The 21,228-nt window shown below is 37.0% G+C and overlaps 12 protein-coding genes across 12 annotated transcripts; 7 read left to right on the top strand and 5 right to left on the bottom strand.

The window, feature by feature from the left end:
- Nucleotides 1-34: 34 nt before the first annotated feature.
- Nucleotides 35-1,273, bottom strand: C9374_004441 (uncharacterized protein; the record flags this gene model as incomplete). The annotated part of the gene is made up of 1 exon (XM_044694081.1): nucleotides 35-1,273. The coding sequence occupies one exon, from the start codon at nucleotides 1,271-1,273 to the stop codon at nucleotides 35-37; it is 1,239 nt and encodes a 412-aa protein (XP_044548783.1).
- A 1,783-nt stretch (nucleotides 1,274-3,056) lies between these two features.
- C9374_004440 (uncharacterized protein) lies at nucleotides 3,057-4,893 on the top strand (the record flags this gene model as incomplete). The annotated part of the gene is made up of 2 exons (XM_044694080.1): nucleotides 3,057-4,347; nucleotides 4,406-4,893. The coding sequence occupies 2 exons, from the start codon at nucleotides 3,057-3,059 to the stop codon at nucleotides 4,891-4,893; spliced, it is 1,779 nt and encodes a 592-aa protein (XP_044548782.1).
- Nucleotides 4,894-4,917: 24 nt separating this feature from the next.
- C9374_004439 (uncharacterized protein) lies at nucleotides 4,918-5,637 on the bottom strand (the record flags this gene model as incomplete). Its single annotated transcript, XM_044694078.1, has 1 exon — nucleotides 4,918-5,637. The coding sequence occupies one exon, from the start codon at nucleotides 5,635-5,637 to the stop codon at nucleotides 4,918-4,920; it is 720 nt and encodes a 239-aa protein (XP_044548781.1).
- A 722-nt stretch (nucleotides 5,638-6,359) lies between these two features.
- C9374_004438 (uncharacterized protein) lies at nucleotides 6,360-8,870 on the top strand (the record flags this gene model as incomplete). The annotated part of the gene is made up of 1 exon (XM_044694077.1): nucleotides 6,360-8,870. One exon carries the CDS (start codon nucleotides 6,360-6,362, stop codon nucleotides 8,868-8,870), a length of 2,511 nt encoding a protein of 836 aa, XP_044548780.1.
- Nucleotides 8,871-9,771: 901 nt separating this feature from the next.
- On the top strand, nucleotides 9,772-10,440 carry C9374_004437 (uncharacterized protein; the record flags this gene model as incomplete). Its single annotated transcript, XM_044694076.1, has 1 exon — nucleotides 9,772-10,440. The coding sequence occupies one exon, from the start codon at nucleotides 9,772-9,774 to the stop codon at nucleotides 10,438-10,440; it is 669 nt and encodes a 222-aa protein (XP_044548779.1).
- A 575-nt stretch (nucleotides 10,441-11,015) lies between these two features.
- On the top strand, nucleotides 11,016-11,816 carry C9374_004436 (uncharacterized protein; the record flags this gene model as incomplete). The annotated part of the gene is made up of 1 exon (XM_044694075.1): nucleotides 11,016-11,816. One exon carries the CDS (start codon nucleotides 11,016-11,018, stop codon nucleotides 11,814-11,816), a length of 801 nt encoding a protein of 266 aa, XP_044548778.1.
- Nucleotides 11,817-11,839: 23 nt separating this feature from the next.
- C9374_004435 (uncharacterized protein) lies at nucleotides 11,840-14,931 on the bottom strand (the record flags this gene model as incomplete). The annotated part of the gene is made up of 5 exons (XM_044694074.1): nucleotides 11,840-13,307; nucleotides 13,378-13,678; nucleotides 13,747-14,170; nucleotides 14,242-14,270; nucleotides 14,328-14,931. The coding sequence occupies 5 exons, from the start codon at nucleotides 14,929-14,931 to the stop codon at nucleotides 11,840-11,842; spliced, it is 2,826 nt and encodes a 941-aa protein (XP_044548777.1).
- Nucleotides 14,932-14,987: 56 nt separating this feature from the next.
- Nucleotides 14,988-16,212, bottom strand: C9374_004434 (uncharacterized protein; the record flags this gene model as incomplete). Its single annotated transcript, XM_044694073.1, has 3 exons — nucleotides 14,988-15,160; nucleotides 15,238-15,799; nucleotides 15,904-16,212. The coding sequence occupies 3 exons, from the start codon at nucleotides 16,210-16,212 to the stop codon at nucleotides 14,988-14,990; spliced, it is 1,044 nt and encodes a 347-aa protein (XP_044548776.1).
- A 440-nt stretch (nucleotides 16,213-16,652) lies between these two features.
- C9374_004433 (uncharacterized protein) lies at nucleotides 16,653-17,039 on the top strand (the record flags this gene model as incomplete). Its single annotated transcript, XM_044694072.1, has 1 exon — nucleotides 16,653-17,039. One exon carries the CDS (start codon nucleotides 16,653-16,655, stop codon nucleotides 17,037-17,039), a length of 387 nt encoding a protein of 128 aa, XP_044548775.1.
- Nucleotides 17,040-18,090: 1,051 nt separating this feature from the next.
- C9374_004432 (uncharacterized protein) lies at nucleotides 18,091-19,413 on the top strand (the record flags this gene model as incomplete). Its single annotated transcript, XM_044694071.1, has 1 exon — nucleotides 18,091-19,413. The coding sequence occupies one exon, from the start codon at nucleotides 18,091-18,093 to the stop codon at nucleotides 19,411-19,413; it is 1,323 nt and encodes a 440-aa protein (XP_044548774.1).
- A 57-nt stretch (nucleotides 19,414-19,470) lies between these two features.
- Nucleotides 19,471-20,097, top strand: C9374_004431 (uncharacterized protein; the record flags this gene model as incomplete). Its single annotated transcript, XM_044694070.1, has 1 exon — nucleotides 19,471-20,097. One exon carries the CDS (start codon nucleotides 19,471-19,473, stop codon nucleotides 20,095-20,097), a length of 627 nt encoding a protein of 208 aa, XP_044548773.1.
- Nucleotides 20,098-20,186: 89 nt separating this feature from the next.
- C9374_004430 (uncharacterized protein) lies at nucleotides 20,187-21,140 on the bottom strand (the record flags this gene model as incomplete). The annotated part of the gene is made up of 1 exon (XM_044694069.1): nucleotides 20,187-21,140. One exon carries the CDS (start codon nucleotides 21,138-21,140, stop codon nucleotides 20,187-20,189), a length of 954 nt encoding a protein of 317 aa, XP_044548772.1.
- Between the last annotated feature and the right edge of the window lie 88 nt (nucleotides 21,141-21,228).

Genomic DNA, 21,228 nt, shown 5'->3' with positions numbered 1-21,228 from the left:
AAAAGCACCAAGTTTAATATTGTTGAGATTTGTGTTATTTATTAAGATCAGCATGTTTGTAAAAGTTTTTCGCGTACGTGTGGTTAAACGAGTTTGATATTTCCATGCTTTGGTCAATAATGATGTGTAATAATTCTATTACTACTGTATCGTTATTCATGGGCGTCAAAGAAACTGGAGTATCAAGCGTTTCGTTTGGTAACATGTGTTGATGGCACACCGTTTCCACAGAACGAGTGCTATTCATAGATTCATGGTTATTATTATTTACATTGTTAGAATTGCTGGAATCGAGTATGCTGGCATCTTCTGTCTCAGCATTGGTATCATTTGAAATCGACGAATCTTTGTGTGGAAAAATAGCAGTAGTTGGGTGTCTGTTGGTGTTAGGTGTGATTAGAGGGCTAAAAGGTCCCGTAATAACTGTTGAGCTAGTGGTAATAGAATAAGATGGTGAAGCATCGTCATCTTCTCGATAATTTGCTAAAATATGATCTGTAAGAAGAGTGCCATCCACTCGTTCCACTTCACTCTCGTCATCGCTATCGTCATCGTCGCTTGAAACGTCATGGTAAAAGTCCTTGTTGGAAAATGTCGTTGGAGTGGCATCTGTCACGTCAATAGAGGGCAATCGATTTTGTGACTCGGATATGGCTTTCGAAAACTTTTGTGACATTCTCTGGTACTCTGAAATTACTTCGGTTGTTGAATTATGAAGTTCGAGCAGAGTGGAAGCTTTGCTAAACGAAAAATACTCCTTATTGAAATTGTTGTATATCGTGGAAAGTCTATCAAGAAATATTTTGTCAACTCGGTATTGTTCTAAAAAGACTGACTTGAGAGAAAAACCATCCTCTTGAATCATTTGGTCTTCCGTATCAATACCATTTCCCGACTCATCAATCAAAGAGTTTTTTGCCCATTTATCCAATTCTTGGACCTCCTTCGTCAGCTTACCTTTGACGTTTTCAAATTCTTTAAGTATATAATTTTGAAGAACGTTTAGTGCCTGTGTTTCATAGTTATTCGCTTCGGTTAATAGTGGTTCACCAGTGCTTGACGCCGAGTCGTGCAAAACATCTTCTTCTTCATGAAAAGCGTTCTTCTTCTCTAGCATCATTCGTTCTTTCCTCAGATCCATTATCATTTTCTGAAACTCCTTGTCACTCATCTCCGTACCGTGACGATGACCTGGAGAAATATTCAATAATGCATTGTTCTGTTGATTGATGTTATTATTGAACAGCTTTACAGTTACGCTCTCTTCTTGCATGGCTGATGTATTTTCGGTGATTATTAATAGCAGACAGAGATTTACAATTTTTTGTTGATGATGTAATAAATTAGATTATGAACAATATTATTAGAATACAAATGAAGAAATTCTAGATGTACACAATAGAATACAAGTGGATTTGATGAATATATTTGTGAGCAAAACTACTAGCGCAAAGAGGAAGAATTTCGCTTGTTGTTGTTCAAATAACGGACACGATGCTTCTCCTACTCGTAAATCCACACAATATATATTCAATAACAACAGCAACCCGATCCAATACTTGCTGCTGCTTGTTTGAAATTGTGATGAAAGGAACAATTAGAAACCGAAAAGCGGTTACGCGTTTTTTTTCGAGTGGTTCCCTTTTCAGGTGTGCTTACCTTTCCGAATTCCTTTTGATCTTACCACAACTTCATCGTGCACCATTTTCATATATTAATAAAATTGCCTGTATTAATACTAACGTTATAAATTTTGGCATGGAATGTTTGTTGGAAAATTCTCTTTTCATCACTCCATCATATTTACATTTAGAGAACCGATGATGAGAATGGAAAAAGTCGGAATGAAGCTTGTGATCTACCATAGACGATCATTGCTCTGGTGGTTTTGGGAGATGAAAATAAAACGATGAAACCTCATTCTTCCTTAGACAAATTCTAAGGCTTGAAAACAACGGAAACTTGGGTAACCAAGTGACCGTCAACAACACAGCTTATCCAAAGAACTTCAAGGTTGTTACTTCGTATGGAGTACATATTTTCTTTTTCATCTTATTAGCCGACAGGATTTATCTCTAAATATGCCTCCTATACAAAAAAGAAATTATTAATCCTTTATTTACTTGATATCTAATAACGAAATCATTTTAATACATGTTTTTACTCAATAATTTTTTGCTGTTCAAACGATGCAACTAGGAATAAATATTTGGCAAAATAGTTTGAAAAGTCCAAGCGGGATAACATGCTATCTACTTGCTTTCATCATGATAATTATTTCCTCAATAGGGCCCATAACTTTGATTGTCCTCGCCACAACGATCATCTCATCACCATTTAAAAAAATGTGCATCTCCAAGAGGATTAATTGCTTTCCTACGGACCCTTCTCGAAAGATACGTTTTTCTTTGATAAAGGATATCATAACCGACAATGGAGCAAGTGATACGTGTGGCTAAATTGTGCGGGCCGACTACATTCACCAGATTAATTTATTTACCTTTAACGGAAGGCGAGAGTGAGAAACCAAAATAGACAGATCCAAGCTGTTGATTGAAGAGAGTTGCACGAATACAATTGCAAAAACAAATTAGTCATCCCAACCAACCATCGTGATGTGTTTTTTCAAAAACGACTCACAACGAAAGAAGGCTAGTGCGAGCCACTGGTTGCTTCGATCATGTACGAATTATTCTAGGACAACGACGAACATCATTTTTGTGCTGTTCATCACACAAGGATTACTTGGTATGCTTGCCACGTTTTTTCTACTCTACACGACAGGAAACGACATTCACATTGGGACCGAATCATTTAAAAGAACGTTGACCGCAGCTAATTTACGATCACATGCTAGCAAGCTGACAAATATACCGTCCATTGTTGATGCAATGACTCGATACCGGCTTTACCATGCAACGCCCGCCATGAATTTAACACAAATGTTTGTGTGGCAGAAAATGTTGATGCATTATAGAAATTATTTTTCAAATCCTCAAATTAATTTTCAGTTTGCTAGGTTCGACAACAACTTTATTGGGTTTTACAACAACACCATGGAGGTGACAGAGGGAAATGTCACAACATTCTACTCCGTACCCATTTCTAGGGCAGAGATGTTTATTTCAGACGACGACCTTATTTTTGTCAAGAGAGTACCAATTCTTTACCGCACTTTATCTAGGCCTTGGTTAACCGAATATCTAACCAAGAACACTTCGCGTCCTTATTGGTCAGAAGTATTTATGAATGTGTATGGCGACTACGCCATCAATTTTGTTTGCCCAATTTTTTTGAACGACAGTGTAGCTCAATGGAGGAACACGAGCTTGTATGCTCCTCTCGACGACCGACCATTTATTCAAATAGATCAGTTATATGGACTTGTGGGAGTCCAGTTTACTGTGAGTTATCTCACATCTTTTCTAAGAAACATTACTAACGGAAGACCAGAGCAGACATTTATCATGAATAAGAAAGGTCAGATTCTTGGCCATAGTAGCCGTATGTATGCCAATGAGAACAATATTGCTCGATCTATCCTTGATAACGGTCTATTAAGAAATGATTCTGGATCTTTTCGCTACAATCACGAACTGATGGTAACTACGGCACGAATCTATGATGATTATGGTTTAGATTGGGCTGTTGTAGTTGTGAGCATGGAGAAGTCTTTTGTAGCAGAAATGTTGACAAGTGGAGTTGTTGCGTTTGTTCTCTTTATTTTGCAGCTCATGGTACAACCATTCATAGTATTCATCATTTTGCATTACATTTCTCATAACCTGTATTCCATTGTGAGGAACATGACCAAGTTTCTCTCTCTACAAGGACTAGAACCAAAAGATGAACACAAAGAAAGCAAATCCTTCCTTACAGAGATTTACGAAATGAACCATACTTTGAACACATTAAGGAACGGATTGGCCTCACTTTCAAAATACGTGCCTCATATTTTCCAAAAGCGCCTGTCTCGTACTCATTCCGTACCTGAAGACATTACTAAAGTGGGAATGAAACCAAGAAACATGACCGTCATGTTTTGTGGCATTGTAGGCTTTACAGAAATTGCTGAGACAGCAAATCATGTCGTTTTTTTGAACGTTGTATCTGAATTTTTTGAAACAGTTTGCAGAATTGCTGAAACTCACAATGGCGTCGTTGACAAGATCATTGAGGGATCGGTGATGGTACTTTTCAATGAAGACCATCATGAAGTTTGTGCTTGTAGAGCTGCACTGGATATACTAGAAAGTTTATCGGAATTTGAGATGAAATGGAAAGAATGCAACTTTCCCAAGCTTCAGGTAACTTTTGGAATTAACAGTGGAGAAATGCTCTGTGGATGTAAGTTGTTGGATTATTGAATGTTTTCTTATTGATCTACATTTGTTCTAATATTAAGGTATGGGATCCAATAACAGACTATCTTTTACAGCAATAGGTGACAATGTGAACATTGCTTCTAGATTGCAACATTTAGCAAGAACCTACTCATGTTCAATATTTATTGGAGAAAATACATTTGAAGCATTGTCAACGAGAGGGAATGAATTTTTATGCTTTTTCGTAGATTTCATCAGGCTCAAGGGAAAGAAACACCCAACCTCGGTGTATTGCTTGAGAAAATTCGAAACTGATGCCTCAGAGGTAGAGCACAAGATTTCAAGTGATTTGGATTTAGCCAAGCAATACATCCTTCAAGGAGAATTCTTTCATGTAAGGCAGGTGTGTGAGAAACTTGTCACCTTGGATGGTACCTGTACTATTACATGCCGATTGCAACAGAGGTCATTAGAGTTGATAGCAAAAGTGGAGCATTGTGGTATGGCAAGAAGTCGTCAATTTTTGAGCTCCGATTGTATATCATATCCTTCTACACTGTCTCAGTAAAACAGTTGCACGATTTTTTCTCTACTACGACCTTCGCCTTCTTCTTGGACCTTCTCGTTTCATGTTGATAAAAGGAACTACCAACCATCCAATGATTATCGCAATACAAAATCCTGACATGAGTATTCCCATTGCAATTGCCGCCATATAATAGCTGTTATACAATCTTGAAAATGGCAAAGCGCTCACAAAAGTTTCATTCCTATCTGTGAAACATGTAGCATTGTAAATTTTGCTTCCATTTACAGTAGATTCTGCATATTTAAAAAATATTTCTGATTTCACACTAAAAGAATTGCTGTCTATCAAAGTTCTAAATGTAGTGTTTGGAGAAATAACACACTCTCGAGTGTCTGCGGGATCAGCTTCTTCATCAAAATATAATAATGGAAAGGAAATTTTAAATTTACAAAAAGTTTCATTCAAACTTTTCACACAATCTACTCGGGAATCCTCAATAGTACAACAATTTGCATGTTTAAAGACTAAAGCATTTGGATCATTTGCTAATCGAGGATCACTATTCACAGTCAAATAGAAATACACAAACAAACTCAATTGTGGTATGATCAATAACATGAAAAATATTGTAAATATTGAAAGGAAAATAGCCTTGCACTTGATCTCCTTCTTATTTTCTTCATTCTCTTCAGCGTTGAAAGGATCTATCGTGCTTGATGTCAGTGATGATGGTGTGGGTGGCGCATTTAATTCAATGTCATGAGTAGCAGCATTCCGAGGCATTTAGATGTTCGGATTTAATTTTGAAATATATTACAGATAACGGTAGTAGCTGTTGATGGTTCGTTCAAAAGAAAATTTCGTTCGCAATATGGTGGGACCTGCACGCTATTCCTCAATTATGGCAATTTTTTTTGTTGAGTTCCGCCAATATTCCATCATTTCTCACTACAGAAGAACGTTTCAACAATTTGTGAAGAACAAAAGTTAAGTTGGAAAACTTAAAATGAATGAAGACCTTATTACTCAATCTCTACCTCCGTATATCATTAAATCTTCAAAGGCAGTCAATGAGGCTCGAGTAAGGTCTCCGAGCACGTTTCCTGTGAATCTGTTAAAGCAACAAGGCAACATGGAACTGTTGGTGACACGCATACTATTAGGGGTTTCAGCATAGAATTTTTCTGTTTCAGTTTACAGTTGGGAAGGAGAGAACGTTGTAGAAGTGAGATTTCTCTCCCCACAACTCAACCGTGCCATCTATGTGCATTGTGAGACGGAATAGCACAACGTGTGTGTTTGTGTAAACATAGCTCACAAGTTGGAACAACAAGTATTAACTTCATGTCTGTAATTGAGTACATTCAAAAACATGTCAACAATTAAACCTATCGGAGAATCAGAGGAAATATATTGGATGTCTAAGCATTCTCAATATAACTGTAAATCTGATAGAAGCAAGCCTGAAAGCAATCAATTTGCCAAAAGAGAATAGACTGAAAAAAATGTCTCTTTCGGTGGGCCAGTATTCCGATGATCACACATTTTCATCAGACGACAACATCCATCATCATGGAAAGAGCCCCTTCACAACACAACTCACCAACAACCATGAAACGAACATTTCGGAAAGTCATGATGCAATAGACTCTTCAGCACTCGATCTCCAATCACTCTCCCGATACACTCTCTGTGATTTACCTTGTGAAATATTTGACGTTATTTTCTTTTATTTGTTACCTTCACCAGAGGAGCGAAAAGAGCGATGTTTTAACGATTTGTTTTCATTTCTTCAAGTAAATCGTACATTGAGATGTAAATTGAAGAATAATGGATACTTTTGGGGAAGCGTGTTTGCTCGTTTTCAAGTGTTTTTGAGTTGCTACTTGATGGATTTGCCTCTTTTATTGCCATGTGCTGAGAAATATTCCAATTTTAAAGATGAAAGTATCACACTCCAAGGTGATGAGAACGATTGCAGCAGCAACTTGTCATGTTACTATTCCATTCATCAACAGGCAGCAAAAGCATACATAGATTGGATACATACATTTTGTGATCCATTACTCATTCGAAAATTAGAGGTACCATTACCAGTGGATAGCAATCCACAAGAAATTATGAATTTGTGGCAACACAATTTGCCAAACATTACACATTTCTTGTCGTTTCCAGTCATGCCTTTTCCAAATGACAGATATTTACAGGCTTGTAATTTCGTATTCAACTCCCTTACTCATCTCGACATTTTTGATGGCTGTGTCGATATTCGTCCAATAATTGACACACATCCTAATGTCAAAAGCGTCACTGTGGATGTGCCTGATGAGAAAACATGCACTTTTTTGAAGTCATTGGCAGATGTATGCAACAATCAACTTCCTAATTTACAGAAAGTTCAGCTTTGTGTGACTCATTTACAATTGAGCAATGATGAAATTTTTAATGCTCTCTTATCGTTAGCTCCCAAGCTGAAATATCTCAATATTTATATTAATTCTGAGGAGGACATTTCACGTTGGCACATCATTGCACAGAAATTACAATGTCTGACACATTTATATGTTAGAACTGCCATGAACTTGCAACTCGTTAACGATCTTTTTGCTAAAAAGTACAGAGAAGAGTATTGTTTATTTATTGTGCCAAGTACGATAAAACAGTTAGGCATTCAGGATCAGGTAAATATTGGTAGCTTTTTTGAAGAGGTCCCTGTGTCAGTCTGTCTCAATGGCCTCAATTTACCAGCTATGGTGCATTTTGACTTGCAAGTGAGCTGCCTGGTTGGAGATTATCAATTACCTTTCCCTAAATTACATACCCTTTACTTTGATTCTTATGGAAACTCTAAAATGCCAAGTATATTTCTTTTTGAATTTTGGGTGAATCAACACCAGACATTGCGAACGTTGTTGTTCAACATAATTTCAAAGCCAGAGGATACTTGGCAAGATATTTCGTCGAATGAAAAAGTATCAACACCATCTCCAACGATTGTTTTAAAAAAGAAATCAAGGCAAATGAAATCGGTGAATATTACCATGGATGATTTCGAGGTCATGGTTGAAGATTGTCCAAGAAACCTTGCTCTTGGAAATGTTACGAAAAGTGCTTCAATTACAGGTTCAAATTATGTGAACAGCCTGGTTCTCAATATTGGATCCCATCTTGAGAGTTTTACTGTCCAAGTCAATCTCAAATATTGTGATCAGTTAAAGACATCACCACCAATGAATGGCGCAATACAAAGGATTTACGGTCACTATAATTCAATCACCATTGAATCTCCAATTGCTAGCTTGGCAATGCTACCTTGTATACAGATCATGGACATGAAAGAAGTTGAAACTCTCTCGTTCCATTGTACAGGATACAACGAGAATGAAGACGACATAGCCAATACGATCAGAGAATTTATAAGTGGATTCTCAACGATCAAACGTCTTAACGTAACATCAGAGCACCGTACCTGTGAAACCTTCAATCTGAACACAGAGACTCTCAATGTAGAAATGTGCAAACAAATGTTTTTTTCCACTCCATTCGGAAAAGAAAACAAATTTGTGACACAACTTTCAAATTTTGGCAATCGTACCGAAAGTGAAGTACTGGTGTTGCCACAATTGTCCAACTTGAAAATTGCCTCAGGTTCACCACTTACCTTGGATCGCACAACACTTTCACATCTAAAATACATTGACATTTCTTACTGTCATTTAGCTGTAAAGGACGAGTCAGTAGTGAACTTGCATTGGATGCCATTTTTAAAACATGCAATTTTCACGAATATGGAATCTATGGAAATTTGTTGCTCACAGGAACAGGAGCATCATTGGCTTAAATATTTGAAAATTTCACAAATAAGCAAACTACATGCCAATATATCATTACGAGGACCGAATTTACGTGTGGTGTGTGTGACCAGCTCCGAATTAACTGAGGATTCACTCTTCCGAATCGTGCATGCTCCCAAGCTTGTGCTTTCTGTATTGCACATTCCAGAAGATAACAAATAATATTGGTAGAGTCCAAAATTGTCCCAAGACATGCAGTGGATACAATAATTTTTATACAATCTGTGAGATATGTTAAAATGAACATGTTTTGAATGGCATCAAAATCATGCAAGGAGCTCAACTAGTGGTTTACCAATAAGGAGTCCATTTTTCACACAAGGCATGTCATGACTTACTCGTAGTTCTAGGCCAAATACCGTCATTTCAATTGTATCAAGTTGGAGAACAGTGCGGATCTGCTGCAATGTGAGCTGTTGCTGAGCTCAGAATCCCCAATCGCCCAATTTTTCACTTGCGAGCGCCGACTGCGCTGATGCACCATTTTAGATTTCTCACTCGTTGCATGCAACAGAACAAACGACAATGTCACTTGTACAAGAGACTCTCAAGATCGTTGCACTATTTTCATGATTGTGTGTCTTTTCTTGCTACGATCGTACCAAAACTCTCAGTTATTCTATATTTGCTAAACTTCCGAAAATAGACTCTTGACGCGTGTGGAATGTCTTCTTTCATGAAGGGATGAAGTAAATCCAACCACAATATGAGCAAGGATTACTCAAAATCACTAATATCTTGTTAAACAAGGTGATTTCCCAAGAAAGAAATCAAGTGGTTAGTTTATACGATCGTTCAAGCGATTGACACAACCTATTGGATTCAAAACGAACGCATGAAATGAGGGCAGAGCTTGCAAACTCGAAAAGAAACAACACAACAACGAGATTTTAGAAAACCACACACTCACGCACATACACACACATATACGAGTAACATTGCAGTGAATCATTACCAACTGTTTTGCCTCTTTTACTCATTACTCACTGAAGGAGACTCCACACTTTGAAATTTCTGTGGTTTAATTTTATTATTATTATTTACAACACACGTTAGACTCAAAATGCCAAAAGAGACCTCTTCATTCAAACTTCCATCGTTTCATGTTCTCAAGTTTAAGTTAAATCCCAATGGTTTGGAACAAACTCTGTATAATTTTGTGAACATTCCTCAAGTCAAACAGATCTGTAACAGAAACTTGAGAAGACGAACCAAGAAGACTGCCAAAACATGTATGACCTCGACGGCTGCTATTACTTCGACGACGAATCGAGTGAAGAATTCTTCGTCGACCAATCGTCCAATCATGATGGAACCATCCTTGTGCACTTCTCAAAATACTACCATGTCGTGTCTTGATGTTAACTGCCAGAGATCCTATCCATGCAGTGCTGTCGTGGATCATCATTTAGCATCCACTGCAAGTGGCACGAATCGGTTTTTGTGTCGTGCCAACTCCTCATCAGCAACAGTATTGATGAATACCGTATCAACGAGTCGAGCAGCACAACAAGAACCATTGGTTCATGACCATTCCATTATGTGTTATTCCTCTTTTCAAGCACATTCATCATCTCAACATCATGTACAACAAGTCATGCAATTATGTTCTTCACCTTCTGATGAAAGTACACTTTCTTTCCATTCGAACATGTCTTTGAATTGTGGTATGCCTCAAAAATCCGCTCGCAAAGTTAGAACTTCCATTTCCATACAAGAGTTATTGAATTAGAATCATTTCAACTTGAAGTGACGAGATTGAGGTTGACTCCATTGTACGCCACAAAGCTGTAGGTAGCTTTGCATTCCCAGTTCAACAGCACCAAAGCTGGGTGAACAACAACTCCAATAAAACACAACAATTATATTCATTGATGGTTACACTCGTTTTGGCTGAAATTGAGCAACTCCGCTTTAAATCCAAGGACAAAAAAAATTTTATTTTATTCATGATCTTCTGTTTTCTGGTTGTTGTGTATTACCAGGGATGAATACGAGTCAAAGCCTAGCCCATGCCCAAGCGAACGATGATCATCATGGTGCAAATGTAACTGATTATTTGAAAAAACGAAAAAGACGTTCCTCTTCATCCTCGGAAGAACCCAATGCGTTAGATGCATCACCAATATGGGACGAGGAAGATCCTCAGCAAATAATACAACACTCTTTTTTCGCTTTTAATCACGATACAACTGAACCTCCAAAAATCACTTCATCTCTCTCCATCACACCAACCATCAGTGTTCTAGCATACTGCTCCATCCTCTTTTTGAATCCGAACAAGATATTATTAATGCCACAACAAGAATGATCGTTCCATCTTCCAGTAGTGAAGACTCTCCCACCTCTTCTTACAGTAATAACCACAACAAACGAAACAAGTTATCTCCTCATTCACATCTTACAGAGTTTATTAGAGACAACATCATGCAGTATTTACTCTTTCATTTACAGTCGTCTCATTCGAAAACACACATGTCCAACAACTCATATTCAGAGAATCAATGTATTATTCCTGTTGGGCTGTTATTTGATTATATTGCACAGCAAGCTCAACGACTCTATTTCAACATGTACGAATATATTAGAGAGCTAGCTCTAATACCTACGAGTCACAATCGTGAACGTATACTATCCTCTTATGTAAGCACTGCAAACAATAACAATCGTATGCAAGAATTATCTCTGGCATGTAATGAATTTGAAAAACTAGTGATTGAACAGGTGCACTTTCTCATGGATCAAGTTCAATTAATCCAATGCGCTCCATCACCGTCTAGTTTCAATCACACCACCACCACAGTCATTCCCATGATGAGAAAATATGAAAGTATTTTGCCAAGCAATTTTGGCTCCATCAAGCTGGTTGGTAGTGCTTCTTCCTCTGGAATGGTAGGTCTTAGATCGTCAACTTCAATAGTGGATGATTCATCGCTCATCAAATCAGAGAATGGGCTATTTTCCTTGCAGTCACCCTTTCCAAGTACAATTAACAGCGGCTATTGTGACATGACAGCCAATATTTCTCACAACAATTTTGACATTTCTTCTCTTTTGAACGAGAGATTCAAATTTTCTCCAACCCTATCCTCATTCCTTAAACATTAATGATTCTACCTTACATAAACCAATTACTGAATGGAACATTTCTTTGAATGCGTCACATGTTGCGAACCATAATTTTCTGTAGGTTTGATAGTAGTACTAGTAGTAGCTGTACTATTTTTCTTAAACAAGATGGATTGAATGTAAGGAATATTGTCCCACTCAGATGGATTGTTCTTGTATATGGCAGCCAACTCTGTGCTATTCAGCTCGGCAAACTCTGTGAGTAATTGAAAGATGTCAATCATGGGATTTGAATTGCTGACTGTGTTGTCATTCGTTCGTGCAAAGAAGGTTTCATCACCAAATAATAAAAGCCACTTGCATACTACCAGAAAATTATCCACAGAGAGAACACTGGAAAGTCGTTGGTAACAAAATCGAATGACATGATCCATTTGTAAAATATTTCCATGGTACAGCATACAAATAACAAGAGAAATGTCATTATAATCGTCGAGATTGTTTTTCTGTTTTTTCAAAGATCCATAACAGCTCTGTAATACTCCTCTGATGGCCTTTTCCTTCAAAATAATTTCAGTATCTGTTGTTTGTTTTTCAGACGAGTCATTTTCAAATTCATAAAGATTGAGAATATCTTTTTCATGACTAAACTCAAATTCTTCGCTTAGCATCTTTTCTAATACTGGGCTAGCTGATGAGAGAATGGTTTTGTGCAAGTGAACAATGTTACTCTGTTTTGCATCAATGACTACCTTAACATCACTTGTTGTTGGGTCGTTATACAATTTGGAAAATAAGTAGCCATGATTAAAACTCTCTTGAATGGGATGTGATTGAAAATATTGAACTTTTTGCTGTTTCGAAAAAAATTGATATAATTTGTGTAGAAGTGAAGTGGTTGAAGGCGTCTCTCTGTGCATGACAAGATTTGTTTCATTGGATTTTTCTTCAAAACTTTCCATCAGAGATTCAAGTTCAGATAAAAATATTATATAGTCCACATCATCTTTTTTAACGTCACGAAACTTTTCTTGAGTTTGTTCAATGAGAAAAAGAAACACAAATCGTTTCACGTTCTCAACAAAAACATCGCATGTCGAGTGATTAAGGCAATATAAAAATTGTAATTTTTGGATGAAATCTAATCTAACGAGGAAATGAATAAGCTCCTTTTTCTTGGTCTGATGTCCCTGTATGCAATCAATAATCCATTGTACAATAGAAATTTGAAAAGAATTCATAGTAGATAAAAAATTAGTGTTACAAATAACATTAGAATAGAACTTGGGTACAACCTGTTTCAATAGCGGCTCAAAACCAAAAAGCGACACAGATTCATGAACTTTGTTCCAAGAATAATGCCGAATAGGGAACGAGAGAATTGGGAGCGAGTCAAGAATTGCCTTTCTGTGTGAAAAGTAAAAATGTGAAGTGAAGGCACCACAAGCTATTCGATTGATAATGTCTGTGGTCATTGTTTTGATCTTTTTGTATGCTGCTGAAAATTGAGCAGTATCTCCTGTTGCCAATCTATGGGAAAATTTCAATATCGTCAGACATTCGCTGTCACGACCAAATATTTGACATTGTTAAAACCTACCTTCCATCCGTATTAATACCACAACTGTATGCATATTGATCAGTTAGCAGTAAAGAGAGTGAGGCACCACAAGCAATTTGCTTTGGAATGAGATTGGTTTTCAATAAAGTAAATCGAGTCCTTTTTTGACGGTCTCCCAAGCCAAGCTCTCCGTTCAAGTTACATCCAGCCATGACAATATTTCCTCCAACATTACATATCGCTGTGGTATGCATGAACCCGCATGCAATTTTTGTGATTTTGTACCCAATTCTTAAGTGAATTTTTGTAAATCGTTTCACACTTTTGATGTTTCCAAGACCTTTTACAATTTGTCAAAGAATGGTCATTGTTATTCTTGTAAATCATCCAGTCCTTATGAACACTCACCTATTTGCCCCATTTCATTCGATCCAGAAACGTACAAGAACCCATCTTCTGAAAGCGCAACAGCATGGTCTTTGCCAAAGGAAATATCTTTCGCAACAAATGAAGTATCTACTTTTGTGAACACTTTTACAGCAGGTTTGGAAGATCCTTTTCCTAATGACAATTCGCCCATATTGTTTTTACCAGCCACAAACAGGACTCCAGTTTCGGTTATGAGAGCCGAATGATGTTCTTTACAACAAATTTTTTTGATTGAAATGCAATGAGGTGTTTCCACCTGGACTAAATCATCAGAGCTATCTGATTGGTTGTTAATTTCTTCGCTCACGGGCCCAGAAATGTTGGTGTTCTCTTCATCGGATGTTAATTTGACATCTTTTGGTATTTCAATTTTTGTAAATGTGTCACGTTTGTTTAAATCTCCCTTAATGACGTAATAAAAAATTATGAAATGTATACATGATCGAAAGGTCTAAAATTCGTCGGCGTACCTACAACTGCTAATTGTCCGCTTGAATTCAATCCTAATTTTTCAATCATTGCAATTTTCCATCATAAATTACTCTCCACTCATCACTTACCCACACCATAAAGTTCATCGTCTTCTGTCAAAATCATCAAATGAAACCATCCACTACTCATGCATTTAACTTTTTTCTCGAATTTCAGAGGTTGAAACACTTCCAACTTGTCTGCATGCGTCAATACTCCTTTAAAAGAATTAAATCCACAAACATAGACTTCACCTCCTTCCGAGAGCATGGCACAATGATAGGCTCCACAAACAACCTTCTTGATCATGGTAGGAATAAATTCCTGTTGTTGATCTTGTTCCAATGAAGGAGGAGATTTGGATTCAGACGAAATAGTTATAGAACCAACATCCATATTCTCAACATTGTTTGAATCATCATGAGAAGATGAATTATTGCTGTCTTTGTATTTTACAAATCCACCTCCGATCAAAGGCTTCTTCTCAAAGAGTACCATCGTGGTGGGAACGGTCCGATTCGTAAAATCATTGAGACCTGTGCTGAGAGCTCCATATTTGTTCTTTCCTGAAGCAAACAAGAGGCAGGAAGCATCATAATTGGGAGGAAGAGGGTGTAATGATGATGAAACGGAATGAGATTTCTTCTTCGTGTCGTGGTCGCTGCTGATCGTTCCAGACAACGAAGGCAACATTTTTTTTGTACTGAAAAACTCGAATTGAAATGATTTATCATGGTTAATATGAGACTTTATTTGAAAGAAATCACTCGATTGTTTTGAGAGTCACAACAGTAAAGCTCTCCTGTTAGCTCATTCAAGCACAAGCCGTTCGGCCATTTAAGAAATTGTGTCTGGAATCCAGTAAATGCATTTAGAAATTGTCCATCCTTGGTGAATACTTGAATTCTGTCATTGTTGTATTCTTGGTGATTCGTTGATCATTGATGAGAGGTCAATAATTAAGGTTGTTTTATGATGGTTCAAATATCATAAACTTACCACTCACAATAATGTGATGGGCAGCTCTGTCATAGATTACCGAATAGCAATGACTAAGCTCACCGTGTGCATGTCCTTCTCGTCCAAAAGTATGAACACTTGTCCATTCCTTCCCAAGCTTTCTAAATATTTCAATTCTGTGCTGTGGTGACGTTTCACTCACAATCAAATCATTATCGTCAGTGAAAGCCAATCCCCAAGGTTGATTTTCCACGGAAAATTGTGAAATTAGTTTTCCAGTATCCAAGCTCAAAATTAATATTATTCGTGCTGTCACTTCGCTCACAAAAAGTTGTTTCAAAACAGGGTGAATAGCTATCCCTCTAGGAACTCTTAACAATTCAGAGCGCCAAATTGTTTGGTTTGTATTCCCAGTCTCTAGCAATTGCCGTAAATCGTGTTTGTGAATGATACAACTTCCTGTCACATAAATCAAAGCATCATTTCCTCTACTATCATAATTTTCCTCAATGCATAAATAAAACGGGCTCATCACGGAGATTGTTTTTTTGTACACTTTGGAAAGCAAATCAAATACTTGAATTCTACAATTACTATTATCCTTTTACATTTTTCAATATTTAAAGTGTAATAGTGAAACGTTAATTGATTAACAATTTTGCGATTTTCAAATTAATAAATTTCTCTCCACATTCCATGACTTACTGCTATCAGTATGCATTGATGGTTATAACTAATCTTTACATCCCACGGCCAGTTAAAATGTTGATTTGAATGACCAGCCTCCTTGTTCCAATGACCAAATGTATGGATCACCTCAAACTTCATAGCGAAAGGCTTTGCTTTTCTTCGTTTTTCATTCATCTTTTCTCTCAATTTTTCATACATGAGATCATGCTCGTATAACCCATGGGTTGATACACGTGGTGCTGTGGGAAAATCAATGAGAAGAACTGTTGCTGTATCCGATAATTCCGAAATATGATATTGGGTCTCGGTGTGACCAACAAACATTTTTTTTGTAACAAACTGTCCTGTTTCTGGCAGAACGCAACTTTTTACTGAGTTTCCTGATCAGATGAATCTGGAGTTGCGTTCCAAGTCATTGATCTTCATTCATCAGTGCTCTAATTTGAGCTGTTGAATCACACAAACCTCCGAATAAGTGCGTCGACTCGCATGAATAGCGGACCTTTCAACACAAATAAATCTCTCAAATTCCTCAACTCAAACAAAAAACCAAACACAAAAAATACAGAGTCAGCTGTTGTGATCATTTCGCTCTTCAAAGTCAACGAGTCATCGGTGAGCTTTTATTGGCTAGGCTAGCTTGTCTGATCTCCATCTTTAATTTGAAAACACCACAAATTTACCATCGGAATTGTTGATTTTGTAATTGTATCAACACCATCACTGTCGGAAAATATACACTCTTTACAAATTGAATATAGAAAATGGGAAATTCATTTGCTAATGCTTTTGCAGAAAAACAACGAGCTCTCCAATTGGAGATGCAAGATCGTATGGCTGTAACTCAAAAGAAATCACAAATTGCCATGCAAGAACGAATGAAGAGAATGCAAATTGCCACTCAAGTAGCTGTTGCCAGAGAACGTTTTTGGTGGTTCGCCGGATTCCATGCATTCATTACAACAGGAATGACAATTAAGAGAAAACATGTACACCCTGCAGCAGTGATACCATATCTAGCGTTCACATTAGTGACCTTGTATCAATGGGACTTTGCTTATGGAAACAAACTAGAGAGAATTGACAAGATTTTCAACAAATTGCAAGATGAAGAGCATTGGTACACACCTGTAGATCAAGAAACCAAATAAATAATGCTGTACCAACGATTTCACAAATGCAAAGATTCCATCTCGCTAATTCATAATTATTCGACATAGATATTGTTGTTTTCGAAATAGTTAATGGGTTCGCAAAAAGAGCAGTTTGCTTCTTGCTGAACATCCCTCCACGACGATCAAAGTCACTCTTTTCTCTCGATGAAATTCCTTGATAGTCTTGTGAACGGTTGTTTGGTTGTGCATAGTTTTTTTGGAGAGTGATATTTCAATCTCAACAAATCAGTATTTGCCTCAAACATCATTAACAAGGCCTTAAAGGTTTCTAACCTTACATCCAAATTGCACGAATTTTAGTTTGATGAAGGTTGTTGTGGAATCACGATTTTGTTATTATAGTTAAGGTTATTCAAAGAATATGAGCTTATCAACCAGTCCCGTTCTGATCCAATTTCAGTTGGATTGTTGAGGAAATTTACGGATGTTGTGCCCACCAAGGAATGAGAAATAGGGATGGTGAAAGTTGTCATGTGGTTGAAAAATTGTGACCTTGTTGATCATGCGGTATCTGGAGAGGGTGCTATGGAAGTAAAGCCTCAAATGATTGTTTTATTCGTCCCTGCATCCATCTTAATAAGGGACGGTTGCATGTATTTATTTTGAGAATTTTTTTTTCTTTTTAAAATCCAAATTTGTACGTTTTGCAATTCTCGAAAAAAACATCACCAAACAACAAAGTGTGTTTTGTCCTTCAACTAAAAAACAATTGTAGCACATACCTCTGTAATTACGGACACCAAGTCAGCAGATTGTTTTTCAGCAAATCATCACCACAATTTTGTGTTAGAACAAAGTGGTGAGAGAGGAATATTTTGGATATCGGACAAACATCATCAAGAATAATTGTATCAATAACACCAACAACAACACTGAAATTACATCAACAATAATATTGAACAAAATACTCTTATTTGTATATTAATTATACATCAAGATGCTGTATTGGCTACTAGGCTCATTGCCTTTTGTTTTTCTCTTTTCGTTTGCCTATTACAAACAAAATTGGCTATTATATTGTAATTATATGCCCCGAGGGCAGGCAAGAATACTCGAATATTTACCTTCAATATTCAATCTTCCCTTTGAAGACATCATGTTGGATACGCTGGATGGAAAAGCAAAAATCCATTGTTGGTTTCTGAGATATATACCATCAGGTGGTTCTGTTGATTCTTCATTCTTGCAACATAAAAAGTCCACAGACCAGGCCAATGATGATGAAGATGCAATATTTTCTTTTCATCACTCGAGTAGCAGTATCACCTCACCTTCGTCATCCTCATCAACGCAAGGAAACAGCTTATCAGGTGATAATCTGCCCCAACAACAGCAGGATACAAAGAAAAAGATCAAGAAGGGAACTTCTAGCATGATGTTGCAGTACAAGAAACAACTTCAATACACTCCAACAATTATCATGTTTCATGGTAATGCTGGAAATATTTCACATCGATTGACAAATGCTAGAGACATGTATCGCTCTTGTAAATGTAACATATTTATGGTAGAATATAGAGGTTATGGAAGAAGTACTGGTGAACCATCAGAAGAAGGTTTAAAGAATGATGCAGAAACTGCAATCCGATATTTATTGGAGAAACGATCGGACATTAATCCTAACAATATTTTCATATTCGGAAGAAGTCTAGGAGGAGCTGTGGCAATCTATCTTGCTTCAAAATATGCCAATGTTGTTCGAGGCGTTATTGTGGAAAATACTTTTATTTCTGTACCTAAACTAATTCCTTCTCTATTTCCATACAGATATGTGGTTCCAATTTTACAATATTTTTGCATTAATAAGTGGGATAATGAAGCAATTTTGAAATATTCTACGTTCAGAAATGATTTTCACAGAAAGAGATTGAATGGTGACTTACCCTTTTTATTTATCAGTGGAAGAAAAGACGAATTAATACCTCCCTTGCATATGGATACTCTGATTGAAGTTTATTGTGAACGATATGGTGATTATTGTTACGTCAAACGCTTCGAAGAAGGTACTCATTATGGAACATGGTTATGTCCTGGGTACTATCTCAATTTACATCGATTTATCAAAAAGTTTAGAGTCAACCCACCTCCAGTCTCAGAGTCTAGATCAAGAAAGGCATCCTCAGCAACACCAACAACTGTTAAGCCTCACATGCCAATATCTTCAACAGATCAAATTCACACTTCTGGTGATGACATTTTGATTCAAGATAATATTACTCTGACGTATGCAGATTCTCTGACAATTCCAGAGCACCATAATCACAGCAGTGGCTACAATAGTGGTGCAAGTAGTGGTGCAAATAGTGGTGATAACACGCCAAGAAAAAAGGGAACCTACATGTTCAGATAAGAATTTGAGAGTTTTCAAGAATAATTTGAAAACTAAATTTTGGAAAAGCCGAAAAAAATGAAAAAACGTAAAATCGAACTTTCTTCGGAGAGTCATTTATCATCCATGATTCACTTGGTAAAAGTTGAATTAGAGAAACAAAATTTTGCAGCTGTTATAGATACATTGGAACAGCAATTTGGGTGTGATTGTCCCAAAAACATTGTTGATGACACCATTAAAGAAATTTTATTTCCGATTTATTCGTTCTATGTGAGAAGGATTCTTTTACCTCAGAATCAACATGAACTAGCCTTGAGAGTTATGAAACGAGCATTAAGATATTGTCGCTCTTTGGATTTCTTGTGGGAATTAACCAATGTTGTGGACGAAGGGGATGAAGCACATTTATTGAAAATGGAGGAAAATTTAAAAGACCTAATCACAAAGACATGTGATCTTATTGAGCAACGGTACAACGGCCAACCCAATTCAAATTGCAATTCGAATGATGTCTTGTCTGCATCTTCGCCTGAATCAACGTTTACGAGTTGGGAGTATGCTCTATTTAGAAGTGAATGGTTGGAGTTCAAAGACGACAAGCCCTCGTTTTACCCTTCCTCATGTCATCATCTACTGGACCCAATCCGAGGTTTCTCGATTTCTATTTCTATGCCTTCCAAAAATCCCATCCAAAAGAATTGACAACAAATTTTTCACACTTAACGGCCTGATTTACAGCTCTTTCAAGTTTATTCAAGTCATGCTATTTGCAGTAGTGCCTTTTGTTACCCTTACTCATTTTGTTTCTCAAAATAATTCACCAGTTCTCTCTTTGGTTGAATCCATTGACCTTTTGCAAAAGGTTTCGCTTGATCCAAGATATGTAAGGTATATGCCTCTCGTGACTTGCTACTTGTGTTCTCGAAACTCTTGTGAAGTAAATAGCCATGTAATACGACCAAAGTTCCACTCTTCACCTCCACAGGAATATACTTGTCATGTTCATAGTTCATTTCTGTGGTATATTGAAGCAACTCTGGTTGCAGAGGTTCCATCTTCATATCATGTGCGTTTGGATCTGCCTCGGAAGGTACTCGTACCCATCTTTTGATACAACCCCATTTGTGAGACCCTGGAAGTACCCACAAGCAACCATTGTCACGAGTAGCATCTTCTAAAGCAAACCAACAACCAATGACTGGGTTTTCTGTTTGATCTTGTTCTATTTCATTGTAAAGAAAAGTTGCATCGTGATGAGCAATGACTTCTCCTCCAATGAATGGTTGTTTGAAAATCACCATACTTTGTAAAATAATAGGTCTTTCAAAGTGTGATAATGTTTTTACAATTTCATAAAGTTTTGGTTGATGAGAAAATTGTCTAAATACTTCATCTTTCTCGTGAATGGCATGTCCGATTTTGTTAATGCATGAGAATTTATCTTGTTTTAATTCTCCAGTCTCGGGATCAATATTGGCGTTCTTTTCCAGAAAGAAGGAAATGTTATCAACCGAATCTTCAAAATACTTTTCTAAATCTCGTTTAGCGTCTTGCTTGTAAGTTGAAAAGACGGCGTGGTTTTTGTTGGGATGAAATTCATGTTCAACCACATACTTGATCCTCTCTCGGAGTTGAGTGTTCGTTTCGGAAGGAATAAAATTTTCAATGATCAAAAAACCGTTTTGATTGAAAGAATTAATTTGATCGGGTGTGAGAGCAAAATGGGAAGAAGCTTGTTGGGACATTTTTTTTTGTGAGATTTTGCTGGTTGACCAATGTTATGAAATCAACCAAATTGGGAAACTTTTGATGATATTACGTGTGGTCGAGTGA

Source organism: Naegleria lovaniensis, assembly GCF_003324165.1.
Source record: "Naegleria lovaniensis strain ATCC 30569 chromosome Unknown tig021, whole genome shotgun sequence".
NCBI lineage: Eukaryota > Heterolobosea > Eutetramitea > Acrasida > Naegleriidae > Naegleria > Naegleria lovaniensis.
This window is presented reverse-complemented; position numbering and strand designations above follow the sequence as displayed.